Source organism: Cenococcum geophilum, assembly GCF_001692895.1.
Source record: "Cenococcum geophilum 1.58 unplaced genomic scaffold K441scaffold_11, whole genome shotgun sequence".
NCBI classification, from domain to species: Eukaryota; Fungi; Ascomycota; class Dothideomycetes; order Gloniales; family Gloniaceae; genus Cenococcum; species Cenococcum geophilum.
Window position 1 is genome coordinate 2,917,774 of NW_027137569.1, and position 18,674 is coordinate 2,936,447.

At 41.9% G+C, this 18,674-nt stretch overlaps 3 protein-coding genes across 3 annotated transcripts; 2 read left to right on the forward strand and 1 right to left on the reverse strand.

Moving 5' to 3' along the window:
* The first annotated feature begins 1,548 nt into the window (after positions 1-1,548).
* On the forward strand, positions 1,549-2,850 carry K441DRAFT_632045 (uncharacterized protein). The gene is made up of 5 exons (XM_067646330.1): positions 1,549-1,661; positions 1,722-1,853; positions 1,925-2,020; positions 2,108-2,395; positions 2,445-2,850. Exons 1-5 carry the CDS (start codon positions 1,569-1,571, stop codon positions 2,712-2,714), a joined length of 879 nt encoding a protein of 292 aa, XP_067506629.1. The 5' UTR covers positions 1,549-1,568; the 3' UTR covers positions 2,715-2,850.
* A 387-nt stretch (positions 2,851-3,237) lies between these two features.
* On the reverse strand, positions 3,238-5,575 carry K441DRAFT_30551 (uncharacterized protein). Its single transcript, XM_067641069.1, has 6 exons — positions 5,309-5,575; positions 5,155-5,250; positions 4,705-5,065; positions 4,240-4,627; positions 3,993-4,191; positions 3,238-3,937 (listed from the first exon to the last, which is right to left on the reverse strand). The coding sequence occupies exons 1-6, from the start codon at positions 5,460-5,462 to the stop codon at positions 3,390-3,392; spliced, it is 1,746 nt and encodes a 581-aa protein (XP_067506630.1). The 5' UTR covers positions 5,463-5,575; the 3' UTR covers positions 3,238-3,389.
* Positions 5,576-11,659: 6,084 nt separating this feature from the next.
* K441DRAFT_606821 (WD40 repeat-like protein) lies at positions 11,660-13,420 on the forward strand (the record flags this gene model as incomplete). Its single annotated transcript, XM_067645418.1, has 3 exons — positions 11,660-11,930; positions 11,983-12,882; positions 12,904-13,420. Exons 1-3 carry the CDS (start codon positions 11,698-11,700, stop codon positions 13,418-13,420), a joined length of 1,650 nt encoding a protein of 549 aa, XP_067506631.1. The 5' UTR covers positions 11,660-11,697.
* Positions 13,421-18,674: the final 5,254 nt, after the last annotated feature.

Genomic DNA, 18,674 nt, shown 5'->3' on the forward strand with positions numbered 1-18,674 from the left:
CGACGCTTACTCCATAAATCTTAAAGCAGCCTATCTATATTATATAGCCAGCTATTATCCGTATAAACTCCTATAGTAGTAAGTTTAAATAATAGCTAACTATCTACTTTTAGTTTTACTTGCTAGTACGTCTAATCTAATTCTTATTAACCTCTTTTAGCTCTACTGTTCTAGCGCTAATACTTTATCTAATATAGGTCTTCTTCTATAAAAAGACACTAATATACTAAAACGCCTTAGCAATCTACTCATACTATAAGTTATATAAAAAGGCCGCCTTATAATCCCTAGCGCTGCTTTTAATTAGGCGGATATTATACTATACTAATCTCTTAGTAATATAGGAGGTAAAAAGATAGCCTACTAAGTATATAAATAAGCGGCTTCTTATTATATAGAGCTCTAATGCTCTTAAGACGGCTATACTAGTTATACTTACTAGCGTATATAGTAAATATTAGGGGCATATAGCGGGTAGGGCCTTTCCCTTTAAACTTAAAGGTAAATAGGTTTAAGATTTTAGTAGAGCGCCTATTACCGCCATAGGTAAGTATATAGTAGCTTAGTAGAATATCTATAAGCGTATAGAGGTAACATTCTAATAAGAAGTTTCTGTGGACCTATGGTTTACGGTAAACGCTTTTAAACTCGTCTTCTGTATATCCGTTAAGTAGTATATCCTTACCCTTATCCATAAACTACTTCTTTTCCTACTACGCGTCCCTCTACTATAGAATCTTAAGGTACTCCCTAATATTATCCCCCGTAGGAACTAGTGGCTATTAATACCTATCGCCTTTTACGCCTAGTAGAGGTCTATTAAAGCAGTAATATAGCCGTAAACTAGGCACTATAAGAGCCACGTTTTATTCTAGGACACTTTGTTGCCAGCTTTATAACTTTCGCTTTTAGTAGCTAGCCTATAACCTCCTTAATAAGAAAAAGAAGTAGCTTTTTCCCCGTAATGGTATCGCTATTATAGCACTACTTCTTCTTATAAAAGGCCTAAAAAGAAGCCCTAGTAGAGGCGCGTATTAGCTATAGTACTACTCTATAAAGCACCTAGCTTTACCTTAAACTTTTTTTACTTCGGCTTATAATTTAAAGATATATTTTTAGGCCTCTTAGCACGCGTAGTTTGGCATTATTTACGACATTAATCTTTATGCGACTAATTAACGCCATTTTTAAGATATGACGCCGCTGGAGAAGCCGCGCCCTAGGGGGAATTTCTATTTTTTTAATATTTTATACGCAGATATAGACTAGGGAAGAGAGGTAGAGAAAGTATCTAGTCGCTTAGCGAGCAAATAAGTAACCTTATCGTATAGGGTAAATATATAGGCGCACGGCTGGGCCAATAGGCTAATGGTACGCGCGTATTAACGACTCAATCAGCGGGGGGTAAGATATTTGAATATGTCCACGGCTTGGCTGCAGGCTTGGCCGTGGGCATTCGCGAATGTCGACGGGGGTTGTTAGTGTCACGTGCGGCTCAGCGGCTCAGCGACTCAGCGGGCGCTCCGCCGAGCCGTGAACACCATCCCTAAAAGTACCAGTAACTCACGATGTATGGAGAGGAGCTTCTCATTTGCAATACATGCGGGACGCAGTTTGATGTGTCCTACTGTTCGCCGCTTAAAAACTGTCGGATATGTGATGTGAGCATATGCTGCTATTATGACGTAGACATGTCCCGTTTCGACTACTTACCATTTCAGGATCCACGACAATATGTCCCCTCCGGAGGACAAGTTTGGACAAGTTTGGCAAAGCTGAAAGGGAGGCATGAGAATCATTTCGAGCAGGATCCTACGGATAAACGGATTTGGTTCATCACAACTGAGCCAAAGGTAAGTTGTCATTGCATCGGGCTTATATACTTGGTTGATCCTGCTTTCCTGCTTCTCACATGGGTCTTTAGTGTGGTATTGGCGAGAGGGCAGCACTGCTTGAGACATCAAACGGAAATGTTCTCTGGGATCTCATTGCATACATTGATGAAATGACTGTTGATTTTGTACGTCCTTCCACTTTATAACATTCCAACGCCCACTTCCGTGCAGACATCTCTTAGGTTCGAATTAGTTTGTCTAATCAAGTTAAGGTTAATTCCAAAGGTGGTCTCAAAGCAATAGTCATATCCCACCCGCATTTCTACACCACCCACCTTGAATGGGCGAGGATCTTCAGCTGCCCAGTTTATGTAGCCATTGAAGATGAGAAATGGCTTAATCGAGCCGACCACGAGAACATTAGGAAATTCATAAGGGATCCAACGATGCAGATTCTTCCCGGAGTAACAGCAATAAAGACTGGGGGTCATTTCGATGGAAGCATGGTCTTACATTGGAATAACAAGCTGTTCATTGCCGACTCGCTCTTCACCGTCCCAGTCAGTTTTCCTGAAAACTCAGAGGTGCTCCACTAACTTGAGCAATAAGTCTGCCCTCTACCATGTAGATCGACTTCCTGGGACAACAAGTTATGCATTCATGTGGTCCATTCCCAACATGATTCCTCTTTCCCCTTCCGAAATCCATAGGATATGGCAGGCCCTGAAGCCATTTGGTTTTGAGGCGACTTACGGTGGTTTCAGTGGCCAAGACGTTAGAGGTATAGACGTTAAGCAGAGGGTGTTAGAGAGCATGAAAATTCAGGTCAGAAGACAAGGTCATGAGGATCATGAGATCTTCAAAGAGGTCTGTGAGTGAGGATATATTGGATTTTTGCGGTAACGACAAAGTGTGTCCTCATAATCAGGTTTCAGTTATTGAATGATTCGAATTGGCATTATATTAGTATCCCCTGCTGATTGAGCTACGAGATATAGCAAATTGAGTAACGTGGAATTTATCTTGTTATGAAAACAGTCTGCTTCAATATCTCAGCTGGCAGAAGTGACTCCACACGGTTCCAATTAGTCGGGTTCATTGGGCACAAGCATATGGATATAGCACGCTGGAAACCGCTGCAGTTGAGAATAGATCCAATGTAACTCTAAATGGGGCAAAGTGGATGACATGACTACCGAGTAGTAGAAGGATAGATATTTTCGATACTTTCTGTAGCCTCACCATATTCATTAAGAACCTCGTATTCCCCAACGTCCCGCACTGGGTCCTGGCATATGTACAGGATTTTGGACGCTCCCAGAAAAAACCAAATGCTTAGAAATTAGACTCCTGGTCCCGAAACAAAAACCCAAAGTAAACAGAAGGTATGTTCCTCAAACTCAAGGTGACCAGGATTTTCCCTTGATTTAAACTAAATACTGAGGAAGTAGGAAGGCGAAGTGACTACCCCAGTCAAACATCAGTTATCTAAGCACAAAACTCGCCCGGTGTGGAAGTTCGGCCGGTGAATATCAGTAGAGTTCTGCTAGCCATTCACACAGTAATATTGGTCTCAGGTGCATCTGCAGAAAGGGCTTCGCTCTCCCTAGTAATTGCTGCATCATCTTTAGCATCTGCCATAGAAGTGTCACCGTCGCCGGTTGAATTGGAGGAAGCCTCTGGTGCAACGGCCGTTTCCTTAGGATCCTCGATTGGAACAATAATTTCTGATGCATTTGCATCATGAGGTTTCTCCTCATGACTGACGCCATTTGTTGCTGCGTGTCCTGGCTGATCAATGTCCGCAGGAGCTTCGCCAGTGGTTAGAGTCTCCACATCAGCTGCAAGAGCCCTATTCCATCCATTGAGGAGATCATTAGAGCGCTTCTTGAATTGATATTCTTCCTCCTTTGGAATCGAATTAAGCTTGATGATGGCCCTGAGAACCTTGTGAATCTTCGTCTTACGAATGATTTCAGCTTCAAGGTCAGCGTGTGCTTCTAATTGCTTGAAATACCCGGACATATTGGCCATCTCTTCCACCTTCGGCGTCTGGTCGCGTGTAAGGAACCCCTTTTGTAGCCTATGGCGGAGATAAAGGACTGCGGATATCGATTAATCTTCGGTGTGACATCATAAGACTTAGAATGAGCCTACCTGTTTTCTCTCGCTTCTCCTTCCTCTCAGCCTCAGTCATGAGCTTCTCCTCGACCTTCGGGGACTCATTCTCCCCTTCACTTTCGCCCTTAGCTTTCGCTTTCTTGGGCTTTACTGTTTTCCTGGGCTTTACTGCCGACTCTTCCTTCGGAGCCTTAGGACCATGGACCTTCAACTTCGTCTTAGGCGTCTTTGCAGGCTATTAAAAATGTTAGCCTAGTCGCTAGCTAAGACTGGTTTGCGTTACCTTCTCAGTTTCACCATCGCTGTCAACGTCTTTCTTACGTTTTTTAGTAGCTTTGGCTTTCTTCAAGGGTGCGTCACCATCCTCTGCGGTATCTTCCATTTCCATATCCACATCGTCATCTTCATCAACGGCGTTGCTCTTCCGCCTGGTCTTGTCCTTTTTGGATTGCTTTTTTACTACATCAGCAGCTTTCTCTTCCATATCCTTAACAAGAGCTTTTACGTGCTCAACCAGCATATCCTTAAACCATTGAAGATCATGCTCATCTGCCGCGACCCTGTATGCCTCCCACAAGGCCTTGGTCTTCTTGCCCTGGTTATTGTCTGCAACCTCCTTCTTAATTTCATCCATGTCGAGCGGCTGAAGATCAGTATTGACCTGCCATGCACTACGAAAATTGAGTATTAGCATTAATGGCAAAGGATACAACCCCCTCTGGATCGTCTGCTTCTTGCAAAAACTCACAATTCATTAGTGCCCAAGAACATGATTGGATACCGCCTATCTTTCGCGTTTTTCCCGCCTTCTAAGAAATCTTCGCGGTAGGTACCATCGATGCGCATGGCGCTCACAGGGCGCTTGACCAGAAGTGTTTCAGGCAACATCTCCTCGTCACAAACAATGACGGGCCATGGGGGAAATCCTCTCATTGCGACGAACCAGTATTCGCCAGGCTTGACATCCAGGCGAAGATCTGGCACGGACTTCTTCCGATTAAGATTCTTCTTCTTATGCTCTGGTACCCCAGCACCAGACTTACGCTTCGCGCCTTTTTTGGACGAAGCTGTTGTACCATTGATAGGAGCGGTCCCTTCTGGGACGATAGCTACGCGTCGAGCGTCAGCAACCCGAGCTTAACGAGTGTGACATTTTTCAAGCAGATGCAAACAGCTCTATGCTCCTGCGATAGCTTACCATATTCACCACCACTACCAGTATTATTTGTCTTTTGTGCTGCCGCGATCTCTTCGGAGGTGGCATGGGGCGAGGGGTTGGGCGCAGGCTTGGGGTCTGGTTGCGAATGGCTGATCAGCAAAGTTATTGACAAGGTCAACGTAGATATACTTACCGTCAGTAGCTTCATCTGCTTTGGATGGCTTGCCATCGTTAGTAAGAATGACATGAACGGCGGCAGGCTCTGCAGAATCTTGGCCAGGACGCGTCGACCGCTCTAGGGCCTTCGGGGTGCCAGTAGGGGCTTGCGATATAGCCTGGTCTGCCATTTTGCGATGACCGGCTGGGTGTTGCACGGAGAGGCGACGCGTAAACTTCCCAGAGGGTCGCGAAAATCGATCAGGATGTGGGCGGCGCAGTGGTAGAGAAGGCGAAACGGTACTGTTGTGGGTCTTGTGGATGAGATGCGATGGAGTTGATGGATTAGAAGAGCTGGAGTTGACGAAGTGAGGTGGAAGTGGAGGAAGAAGCTACCCACCTGAATTCACGAAATCCTTAAAAAGCGAAAGCGACCCAGTCTTGGCGAGTTACGAGCACGTCACGTGGACAAGAGTGCCGGCCTGTGAATCGAACAACACTAATGCAGCAATGGCTTGGTGGGTGAAAGGAAGTTGACACAGTCGTAGTGAAACGACTGGAAGCGCCTAGAGGTGTCGTAGGGCTCAAAGAGTGAGGTTGTTTGGTTGCGTCGTGTTCGTTCATTCTGTGAGGGATCGGGCGCTAGCGCAGATATAAACGCATTGGCCGCCTGCGCCTCTGACAGATTCTTGCCACGGTGCGACGCCTAGAAGACCAGAGACAGAAGGTCCGAGGTTAAAAGTCACAACGGAAGACGTCGTCTGATGATGTGAGCGAGAATCGGTTTGTGATGACATTTTGAGAAACGGGCTTGACAATGACTGCCAATATGTACAACAACGGCTAGCGAGTAGCACACGACAAAATTACGGTCGCTAAATTTCAACGGTTTTGCTTGTCGGCGTCTTAACTCGAGTGCATTCGCATGGTGCATCCACAAAGTTAGAAAGCGAGAAAGAGGCATGCAGAAGAGGGGATAATTCGGTGAGCAACTGCGCGGGTGATGGCTGGTATGACTGCGAGTCTTCTTAAGTGAATAGAAGGAGCAAGAGCGTATGAACGAGGATACGCGGTGAGAAGTGACTGTCGCAATTTTGTCAACCTGGCCTTGTTGGAATTGGTGTTTAAGAGCATTGCTAAGTCTGTTAGTTTGCATTGAAACATCACTGTGCTTTGAGAATGGGTCAAGAAGCTTACTTACAATTTGATCTCGAATCCGCATCATTCCCGCATGCGCGTTTGGGAAAATGTAAAATATTAAGACAGCTTCTGCATTTCGTAAACCAGGCAGGCTTAAGAAGAGCGTTGTGCATGAAATGTTATATTATGACGGTGAAGAGAGCAAGCTGTTCGTTGAGAGGCCAGGAATTCTGCGATATCCAAAACTTGTTTATAGATATTCTGAGGTGATAAATACCACAATCAGGCACTCCCCAGATAAGTCAATTGAAAAGTGACAATTTTGTGACAAAGAAAAATCTCACGCTCGTGAGTAACAATATCAACCCGCTACGGCTAGAAAGTGGGCGGTCTTTGTATGCTCAAAAGGATGTGCAGAGGAGATCAAACAGCGCGACCACTTACAGATAGTAGGTAGGGTAAATCTTAATCTCTCGTTCAGAGTGCTTACTCGCTATTTCAGTCTATTATATCCACTCTTAGCGGCGACATTTGCATGACTGTGCCTGTTCTCAAAGGAAACTGATAACCAGAGAGTGGCAAACCCACGCACTCCCACAAGAACGGAAGATATCAACTCAATCCGATAAATATACCTCTCCACTTATGTACGCCCCATCAAAAGACTACTTTCCCCGCATTTAGCGAAGGTACTAACTGAAAGTGTATGATATCCCAAATATAGTCCGGCGTATAGTCCGAAATCATTTTCTCGTATTTCGATGCCGCGTAAATTTGATGGATGATGACAAGCGTAGCGTGGTTTTCACGCAGAAGTGAAAGAGGGTCCATTGATTTCGCAGTAACGGTGAGTATACGAGGAACGGTCGGTCAAACCTGATGACTTCGTCGTGTCAGGAAAAACGATATAAGGCGGTGGGAAACGTCTATCTCGTTAGTTCGAAGGATGAAGTGGATGAGTTTTCCATAATGATACTATCACAATGCTGTTAGTATAGTTTCAGCCGGTCTAGTAGTATGTGAGTTTCTGAATGGTGTTCCAGTGCTGAAGCGCTGTGAATAGAATGTTTGACGTAGGGACAGGAGGTTCGAGTACAAAGTGCTGGCGCTCATCACCGCTAAGGTCACGTGCAAGCATAAGCTTAGATCAGCACGTGCTTAGCTACGGGGCAGGATACGCTCATATCTGCTCCCTATATTTTAAATTTTAACAATGGAGCGTCTGAGAGCTTATAGGTGTCTGTTTAGTAATAACTAAAAGTTTTAAAATTAAATTTTAATCTTTCTTATAATTATAGCCTAACTATAATAAACATAGTATGCACGGTTTATTACCAAATCAATAGGCAACTTCAAAAGTCAAGCAATCCGATAAGCATTACTGAAGTATTTTATAACTCCCCTCCAAGATATACAGATTACCTTACCTAAGGCCATAGAATATCAAACATTAAGACCGACCCACGAATAAGTAGTAAGGCATAGTTCGTTAAAATTTGAGGAGTACCTCACTTGACTACAAGTTTTTTCTTGTTTCCTGCTACTTCTGGCTAGAAAAACTTCCTATCGTTAGATTATTTATCCTGATAGCTGCCAAGATCACTCCCCCACGCTAATTGGTCCCATTTAACTTTTCCTGAGCATTGTGACAGATATCATCCAATTTTAACTGCTTCCGAGGCGGGCCATGTGAAAAAGAATTGAAGCTATGAAGACAAAAGGTCGAGAGGATACCCTGAGCTAAGAGTTCTGTTTGAAATAGAGGAAATGAGGGGTGTACCAACAGCAACTCCACCATGGGCTGAAACAGCTTAAAATACGAACATATTACGAGCACGTTCCAAGAACAAGCAATAAGAAGAGCCTAGTATAATTGATTTGTACCACGTATGACCCGAAATGGTTTACTAGAAGAAGATTTTCCGTTTTCTCCCGAATAGTAAATTTGGGGTTCTCCGTTGGCGGTCTGTTGGCGGTCTTCTAACAGGAGGGCTGGATGCGCGATGATCTAACATTGATGGTAGTATCATTCAAAGGCGTTAGAAAACCGGATACATAATTGGCCAAACTTCCAACGTAACTAGCTCGTGCGTGAGGCGCTTAAAAGCCCCTACCCGTCCTTGGGGTCATAGGTCTTCTCACAGAGCCTTGAGTCGCCATCCTCTTAAGCGTAGCAGTCTTAGGCCTCCTCACTACGGGCCCATTCTCTTCCTGGGCGATTCGTTGCGCTTCACGTTCTTTATCCTCCGCCATTTTAGCCTCTAGCTCTGCTTTGCGATTGAACTCAATCTCCGTAACTCGCTTGTCGCGAGCTGAATAACCTTTCTCTTTTACTGAGTAGAAGACCGCACCCAGATCAGCTAACCAGTGAGGATCGACTGAGGTAACACAAGACATGTACTCTTTTGAAGTTAAGATGAGCTCGTGGTATACCACATAGTCCGGTAGATAACCTAGTCCATACAAAGCACTAGTGGGATGCAATTGCACCGTGACGCTCGTTCGCAGGTTTATGTACTCCCCGATGCCCTTGACCTTTGCGGCCTGGTGGTAATAACCAGAACAGATGCATTTCCTGATGGTATCCCAATCCGTCCCACAGCTTGTAAAAGTCATTTTGTGCATCTTCATTATGTCCTGGAGCTGATCACTAATTTCTTTTGCTCGCCTGAGGGCTTTGGGATGCAGGAAATGCTTAATGCACCAGCTGTCGGAATAACCACTTATCTTCCATTGGGTATACACATGCAAAAGCGTGAGATGGTCGGACTCCGGAACAAAGAACTTCTCCCTCGCTGCATCAGATTCTTCCTGGCGCTCCTTAGGGCGGTAAAAAACGCTTGGAACCGATAGCATCGATACAATTGTAAGCATCTCTTCACTGCAACCATATTCCTCTGATGTAATGATGAGCTTGGCTAACGATGGATCCATGGGAAACGCTGTCATAGTTTTCCCGAGTGATGTGAGGTCCCCAATGTTGTCGAGAGCTCCAAGAGCCCATAGGTCGAATAGCGAGGTGGTGATCGTGTCTTGAGGCGGAGGGTCAATGAAGTCAAAATCTAGCAGATCCTTTACACCAAGAGATTTAAGAAGGAGTACCGTATTTGCTAGATTCGTCCTCTGAATTTCGGGAATGGTTTGGATGTAGAATTCGTCCCGGAAAGCTCGTTCAGTGTAGAGATGAAAGCACTTCCCAGGGCCGGTTCGGCCAGCGCGGCCAGCCCTCTGAGATGCATTCGCCTGGGATATTGGAGTGATCTGCAAGGTATCCATTCCCATTCGTGGATTGTAGACTTTCAATTTCGAAAATCCTCCGTCGACAACATACATGATGCCATCAACGGTCAAACTCGTCTCAGCGATGTTAGTTGCAACGATGACCTTCCTCACACCAGGAGGAGCACGGTCAAAAATTTTTGCTTGCAGGTCAGCTGGCATCTGACTGTATATTGGGAGAATGCTAAGTTTGGGCGGATCATTCAATAACTTCAGCCGTTCTGCAATAAGTTCGCAAGTAATCTCAATATCTTCCTGACCAGTCATAAAGACGAGAATATCTCCTGGTCCCTGAGACACATGAACAGCAAGCACCTGCTTCACCGCGCTGTCGACATAATCTTCACATGGAGAACGAGAGAACTGTATGTCTACCGGGAATGTTCGACCTGGTATAAAAAATTCAGGAGCTCCACCATAAAAGCGTGAGAATCGTTCGGCGTTCATTGTTGCTGATGTGACGATGAGCTTGAGGTCTCTGCGACGTGCTAGAACTTTCTTGATTAGGCCCATAAGGACGTCTGTATTCAGCGCTCTTTCATGGGCTTCGTCCATGATGATACAGGAATACTTATCGAGATCAGGCTCGACTAATGACTCTCGGAGAAGTACACCATCGGTCATGTATTTGATAGCCGTTTCTTTACTAGTGTAATCTTCGAATCGAATAGCGTAACCTACCAGGCCGCCAAGTTTGACCTCCATCTCCTCGCTGACACGCTTTGCGACACTCATGGCCGCAACACGTCGAGGCTGTGTGCATCCGATCATTCCATATTTGGCATAGCCATCTTCGTAAAGGAACTGTGTTAATTGAGTAGTTTTACCTGACCCAGTTTGACCCACAACGATGATGACTTGATTATCTCGGATAACCCGAAGAAGCTCTTCTCGAACAGCAAATGCAGGAAGATATTCACGCTGCTCCCTCAATGTCTTGTTCCTACTGAACGCGCTCTGGCCCTCGCTCTGTTTTAGATGTTCAGCAAATTTGCTACCTCCCTTCTTCTCTTCCTCCCCGGGTATAGGCGCCGCACTGTCACCATCGTCTTCCTTTATTCCCATTATATTGCCCAATGCGGTTCCCGCGACGTTGGTGGCCTCCTGTGCTTGTTTTTGCCGTTCCCTTTGCTGTCTCCTCTCTTTGACCACCTTGCTGCCTTTCCGACTAAAGACAGCCATATCACTTTGTGGATCTCGAACGGCTGAGATAGGGTCAAGCTGTTTGGTAAAGACTTTACGTCCATCTAGGAATGGCGGTTTCAGATCGTGCACCAAGAGATGCACTCGAGTAGCCTCCTCATCATCTTCAAAATCACCATCGAAGTCTCGTCGTTGAGCAACCCCAGAAGTCAGCATACGATTCGTTTCCCATGCGTCAACATCCTTTTGCTTCTGAACTGCTCTGGCATTCATGCGTCGGTTGTTTTTTTTTTCTGCCAAGGCAACCTCTCGCTGCTGGTCGAGCCAAGTACTGTCTGCTCCTCCGAAAGGATTATGTGTGTCATCTCCATATGTGTGCCCATTTTCTTCGCCACCATACCAGTCTCTATCCAACGCCGCAGAGTCTTCTTCATGAACCATAGGTTCTGCTTCATCGAAAGACTTCTGATGAGACGTTGAGGCGTAGGTGGATGATCTTGGCGTCTGCGCTCGAGAGGGAGAATGAGAGTCGCGATATTTTCCAGATACTTGCAAGGACCGTGACGTCCACGGTCGTGAAGGCACGGTGAAACGGTCGGAGTGGATTTTACGCCTTTTAGGGCTGTCTTCACGACTCATGCTGACTGGCTGCAAGTGTCAGATATTTTGAAGTGCAGTAATTTGGATTCGGAATGCTTATCTCTGGTTCTAAACGGGCGAGAACCTGCGAGATGCATTTGCCAAGACCTACCTAATCGCTTAATGTTCGGTGTCATCCATTCATATGGAATTTTTTCTAACAGATTCAGCGCACCACATTCTGCTCCATTGAATACATTCTACCTTAGTCTTCGGCTGGAAGCAATGTCTATGATTACAGCTACTACCTGGGTCCCTCGTGGATTTGCGGCACCATTCCCTACAAAATATGTTTTCGACGAAGAAGAGTTTGAACGAATATCTAAGCTTGCCAAGCTGCAACTAGACGATGCTAAAGAGGACCTCCAGGAAGCGCAGAAAGAGAACTACGGAGGCTCAAAAAAGGAAGAGCTGAATGGAAGTCAAAATGGCAATCAGGACGTGCTGAAGTCCCATGAGTGAGCGCTTTTGACATCCTCGACTCAGTGGCAGTCGTTTGACTCTTCACAGCGAAATGGACGACGATCTTAAGGAGTACGATCTGGAGCACTATGATGACGATGACCAGAATCAGGAAGGAGAGGGTGACACAATGGCCATATTTGGTAATATAAAATCTTTGGTATATCACGGGTCCAACGCGGACGACCCGTACATTACAATGCAAGAACAGGATGAAGACGACGATGAACGGGACGAACTACAGATTCTTGCAACGGACAATCTGGTATTAGCCGCCAGAATAGAAGACGGCGTAGCGCATCTGGAGGTGTATGTGTACGAGGATGAAGCGGATAATCTGTATGTTCATCACGACATTATGCTACCCGCAATCCCATTAGCGGTTGAATGGTTAGATTTACCAATTGGAAAGGCTGGTATTGACAAGGAAGGAAAGGGGAACTTTGTTGCAGTTGGGACGATGGACCCTGATATTGAGTTATGGGATCTCGACATTATCGACGGAATGTATCCAAACGCCATACTTGGACAATATTCAGAGGACTCAACCAAGTCAGACAAGCCAAAGAAGAAAAAGAAAAAGAAACCTAGGAAAGCCAACGACGACTATCACGTAGATGCTGTACTTTCCCTTGCAGCAAATCGCCATCACCGTAATCTTCTTGCTTCCTCTTCGGCGGATAAAACTGTGAAATTATGGGATTTGAATACTACAAAGTGCGCAAAATCGTATTTGTTTCATACCGACAAGGCTTGTTCGTTGGCGTGGCATCCGAAAGAATCTACAGTACTGCTCAGCGGCAGTTATGATTGCACAATAGTAGCTGCCGACATGCGAGCACCAGACGCAAGTTTGCCACGATGGGGTGTTGAAAGCGATGTGGAAACTGTAAAATGGGATCCACATGATTCGAATTTTTTCTACGCAAGTACCACGATCCCAACAACGTTGCACTTTATTAAGTAAAGCTTTCAGGTTTCAACGGAAAATGGAGTGGTCCACTATCATGATGCTCGCCTTGCACCCGCGAACCCATCAGGCTCTAAGCCCATATGGACATTACAAGCGCACGACGAGTCCATATCATCGTTCGATGTAAATCCAGTTATACCTGGGTTCCTAGCAACCGGGTCGACAGACAAAGAAGTCAAGTTATGGAACATCCAGTCCAGCGGACCAAGCATGGTTGTGTCTCGAAATCTGGGAGTCGGTAAAGTTTTCTCGACTTCATTTGCTTCCGACCAAGAGGTGGGGTTTAGGTTAGCTGTCGCTGGTAGTCAGGGCTCTGTGCAAATTTGGGACACGTCCACCAACTCCGCAGTACGAGCAGCGTTTGCAAACAAAGTTACACCGGTCCAAGGAGAAGTGAGAGAGCGCCTAGTAGGGTTACAAGAAGACAGGAGCGATTCCGACTCCGATGAGGAACAAGAGGCTAATAGCAGTGAAGATGCTGGACCAGATGGTTGGGGGTTAATGGAAGAGTAAATTAAGCTGTTTGACTAGAAGTAGCTCTCAGCATTATACCAAAAGATGACATGTGCACAATTTAATAATTTGGTCGAAATAAGCTAGAACGCAAAGGTCTCGGACGCTGTCGCCGACAACAGTAGATCAATATAACAGATAGACTAGGCTTTGTTATGCTGCACCTTGGATGTGAAACGTTGACAATTACGTCATTCTGTTACGCCTTGCCGACGAAGAAGAAGCGTATACTCATGGAAAGGCAAACATAAGCATTCTTTAAACATTAAACTTACCCTGTCCGTACGGTTGTGTACAAAAATGGCCGGAAAGCCAGAGCATGAAGACGACTCTAGGTGGTAAAATGTAGTTATCTATCTCTAGCTTCTCTAGCTTCTCTCGCGTATCCTATAACACTAAGAGTTTAGAATTCTCTACAGTATTGCGCCTATCTTGTATATAAAGTACACCTCCCGTTTAAAGTGACTGCCAAGCGTCCTTAACCCTTCTGCTAAAGACCTTATAGTGCACGTTTTTAAAATAATCGATTAATCGATTAAACAAATTATAATTAATAAATACCTAAATAACGAGTTTATCCAAGAGACGCTTAAGCTAATTTAAGATAGGGTTAGACGCTCTAAAAAGATTTCTCTACGTAAATGCGAAGCTTATAGAAACTGCTTGTATTACTAAAACTGCCTAGTTATACCCAACCACGATAAACTTAAGCTTAAGCTCCTTAAACACGTATATAATCTACTAGTAGCTAGCTACCTAGGCTAAAGAAAGACTTTAAATATACTCTAATAGGAGTATTACTGGCTAAATATATATAATACAATACAAAGGTACGTCTTTAGCTGTTATATCTACTAACGAGCTAAAGCTTTATATAAGATGTACAACGGCCTTCTAAAGCTACTATTTATTTTAAACTAAAGATAGAAGGATATCTTAATTAACTTTATTATTTATCTCCCCGTAAGTAAAGGCTATATAAATATTATAGTAGTTATAGACTAACTATCTAAGATAAGATACTTAATCGCCTACTCTAACTTATTAATACCTACTGTTACTTAACTGTTTCTAAACTATATATAGAAACTCTATAGACTCCCTAAAACAATTATCTCTAATAAAGGTAGCTAGTTTATCTCTATATTTTAGAAAAAACTAACTACTTAACTCTGTATTTAAACATTTTTATCTATTATATATTACCTAAAAACGGATAGTTAAACTAAATATATAAATTCTATAATAAAACAATATATTTAGATATACACGTCATATTTATAGGATAACTGGATTAACTAGCTTATATTTACTAAGTTTACTATAAATAATTCCGTCTTAAAAACTATAAAAGTCTACCTATTCCTAGCTAATTACGGTTAGTACTTATAAATAGGTTTTAAACCCTTTAGTAATATCCTTTACCCTACTTATTATACTTTATAAGTTATAAAAGTAAATTAATTTATAGAAAAAACAGAGGAACTATAATAGTTTCTTATTAATAAGATAATATAGGCCTAATCTATCTATAAAGCCGTAGTAAATAAAAACTAAACCCTAATATTAGCCTATTAAATTAATAACTTTGTCTAGCTAGATATAAGGAACCTAAATATAGAATAACCTATTAAGAAACCTAATTAGAAAAACGCTGGCCTGTATAAGGTTAAAAAGGTTATTTTCTCTTACGCCTACTAACTAAAGCTCCCTAATACGGTTAAAATCCACTCTATATTCTATATATTAGTCCTTTACTATACTACCCCTATATTAAACGCCCTACCTAAATCAATATAGGACTCTCCCCTACTAGTTAAAGTAGATAGTAAAAATAAGTACTTTATTAAAAAAATTAATAATAATAAGTATAATAAGCGGGAACGCTAATATATATACCTTATAAAATAGAGAGGCTTTATTAAGCCCTTATAGGAACCTATTAACTCTATAGAACTTATATAAGCCGTAAAAAACTTTTATAAACTTTACCTAAAACTGCTATAACCCTATTTTATAAAAGCTTAAAACCTTCACCACACATGCAACCTTACCAAAAGGTAGCGCCACACTCCAAAACTTACGCATACCCATCTTACCATCAAAAACAATCAATTTTCTAACTTTCAAGACCTAATTCCTACTGCCTAGCGAGCTAGAGGTGGATTTATTTGTCGTTTTACCCCCTTTCTCCCAACAAAAAAATTTCTCTAAGGGTGGCCCTAGCTTATATAGCGAGGCACGGACAGGAACACCAAAACTACCACTACTCGTGGCACCCACCTAGTAAGCAGCGCTTACTAGTGGTCCCTCAATGCAACAACCGAGCTCAATGCAACTTTATATTTGTATGGCGTCTCATACAAAATCACCTTTTTCCAAGTTGAATAACTCAACAACAACGCTATTAATAAATTATTAAATATAATATACTTCTTTTTTATACTAAATAAGTATAAAGAAACTTAATTTTAATATTAATTTTCTATTTTATAGGCCTAAATAAAATATAATAATAAAAGTATAGAAATACAATAAATACAATAAATATCAGCTTTAAATAAGTTATATTATTGATTTTTAAAGGATTCTTATATAAGCCTTTAAATTCTTATATAAATTCTATGTAGTATTGTTAAGTTTATTCAACTTTGAAAAAGGTCGATTTTGTATAAGACGCTATACAAATATAAAAGTTGTATTGAGCTCGGTTGTTGCATTAAGCCCAGGACTACTAGTAAGCGCTTGCTTACTAGTGGGTGCCACGAGTACTACTACCAATACCACCAATACACAAACTATAAAATAAGGGGCTAGTTTCTCTACTACCTCTTAGACCTAATCTCCCCAGAAATCTTCTAGTAGGATTAGTAAGGAAAAAAGGGTATAAGGATAGTAAAAACTAGGAAAACCCCCTATAAAGACACAAAATGCCAAGGCCCGGTAGGCTAAAAAGAAACCTCCTATAGAAATAGAGTGATAATAAGTCTACATCATACATTTTACTTTTTCTGGCCCTTCTCCTTCTCCTGGCCTATTTTGGGACAGGAGAAAAAAGAGGACATCCTTAGTCTTCTACTAAAAAAGAAAACCAAAAACCTGCAAAAAAGACAACCAAACTGATGACTTTTATGGCTGTATACCTAATATATCTTTCTCTACCCTTTCTCCAGAACAACACCTACAAAGGCTTTAGATAGCCTAACCCCAGGGCCTATAAAGGGCTAGAAGAAGAAAAAAGAAGGAAGATAAAAAGAAATAAGTTAAACAGCTAGAGGACTATACACGTAGTATCCTAGCAGGAGAAAACCCCTTTATAAAAGGAAAAGAAAAGACAAAAGATGTCCTAAAAGGACTAGTTGAAGAAGTACGAGCTCTCCGTAAGGAGGTAGCCCCTACTAAAGAAACATACGCAGAGAGGCTAAAGAAGGACCTCCCTACTTCGTCCTCTCTACCCTACTCGTCACTACTATTTCCTACTCCTTCTACTTCTACTAGAAGTAAGAAAAAGCAGCTATAAGAAAGAAAGCTAGTCCTAATTACAGACCAAAAGGATTAACCTTTAGATACCTTCTCTATACGAAATAAAGTCAATCAACTATTTGCATTAAAACTACAAGTAGAAAAACCGGTTTTAGCATCTATAGCTAGAACTAAAGGAAAATAAAATATTCTCCTTATAACTACGGAAGAGTATAATGCAGATTTCCTAGTTAAATATAAGGAAATCTGGCATAACTGCTTTACCTTTTAAAGAGAACAAAAACTAGAACCATGGGTTTAAATTATAGCCCATAGGGTTCCTACCCTACCTTTCTTAGGAGAAGGAGGCTCTAAGCTTCTAAAAGAAGAAATTGAGACTTTTAATCCTATAAGGATACAAGGACTACCTAGATAGATCTTATCTAGTGTAAAAAGACACGATCCACAGACTAGATTTAGCTCTATAGTTTTTACTATAGAGAACGAAGAAAAAAGACAAGAAATCCTTAAGCAAAAAGAGATATCAATTGCAGGTACAGCTACTAAGGTAGTAAAATACCTTAAAGTCTCTCCTACTACGCAGTGTAATAGCTGCCAAAAATTTGGCTATATAGGAGACAGATACTCTAATAGGGCCTATAGATATTGTGCGGCTGCACATCTATCTAAAGACCACTGCTGTCCTACCTGCTTAATAAGCGGCAGGCCTTGCAAGCATACCACCCCTCTTTGCATTAATTGTAAAGAAAAACACTTTGCTAATAGTAAAGACTGCGAGAATCTTAGAGCAGCTAAANTAGTACATAGTACTAGCGTAGAAGANTCTATNGAAGAATAAAATTAATAGAAGTCTAGAAGGAGGTAACTCCTACTAAGCTTTTGGGTAAAAGGTAGTAGAGAGTAAAAGGACAGAAATAAATTGCAAAAGGACAGGGATAGGGGTTAGGTTTCTTACAGTTTTTCTTACCATTTTCTCATTCCCTAGTAGTTGTAGTATCTTAGTATTTTACTAGGAAACTATAAACTCCTAATTTAGGGGTTTATAAACTACTAGGACATAGCTACTAGTACATATTAAGCTGCCTAAGAAAAGGATTTATGTATATAGAACTATAGCGCCATAGCCAAAAGGCTGCATGCGCAGTATTGTACGTAGTATAATACAACGGATAAAAAAATAAAAATAAAAATAAAAGCTTAAGTTTAAAATAGGGGGGGGGGAGTACTATTATAGGACACTCCCGTAACACATTATATATATATATATATATATTTTACTAATTTAGCAACTAAAGGCCAACTATAAAATAGCAATCTAATAGCAATCTAACGGTAAAATACTATATTCTGCTATATTCTGCTAAGTTTTATTAAATCCTACTAAGTTCTCCTAGGATTACTACCTAAATCCTATTCTGCTCTATATATATATTAATTAAGCAACTAAGCAAATAATATATACCCTTTATTCCCGTTTTCTTACCTTCTTTCCTTACGTAACGTCTTAACTTTATTATATAGTCTATATATATAGCTTAATAAAATCTACCTTACTATATTTATATTTCTTTTTATTAATTTATATCCATTATATTATACTACGTATATAGCCTCTAGGCTATAGCGCTATAATCCTATATAAATCCCTTAGGGCAGCTTAATGTATACTAGTAACTATATCCTAGTAGTTTATAAATCCCTAAGCTAGGGGTTTATAGTTCCTTAGTAAAATACTATAAGGGATATTATTGCAACTACCTTAGGTTGCCCT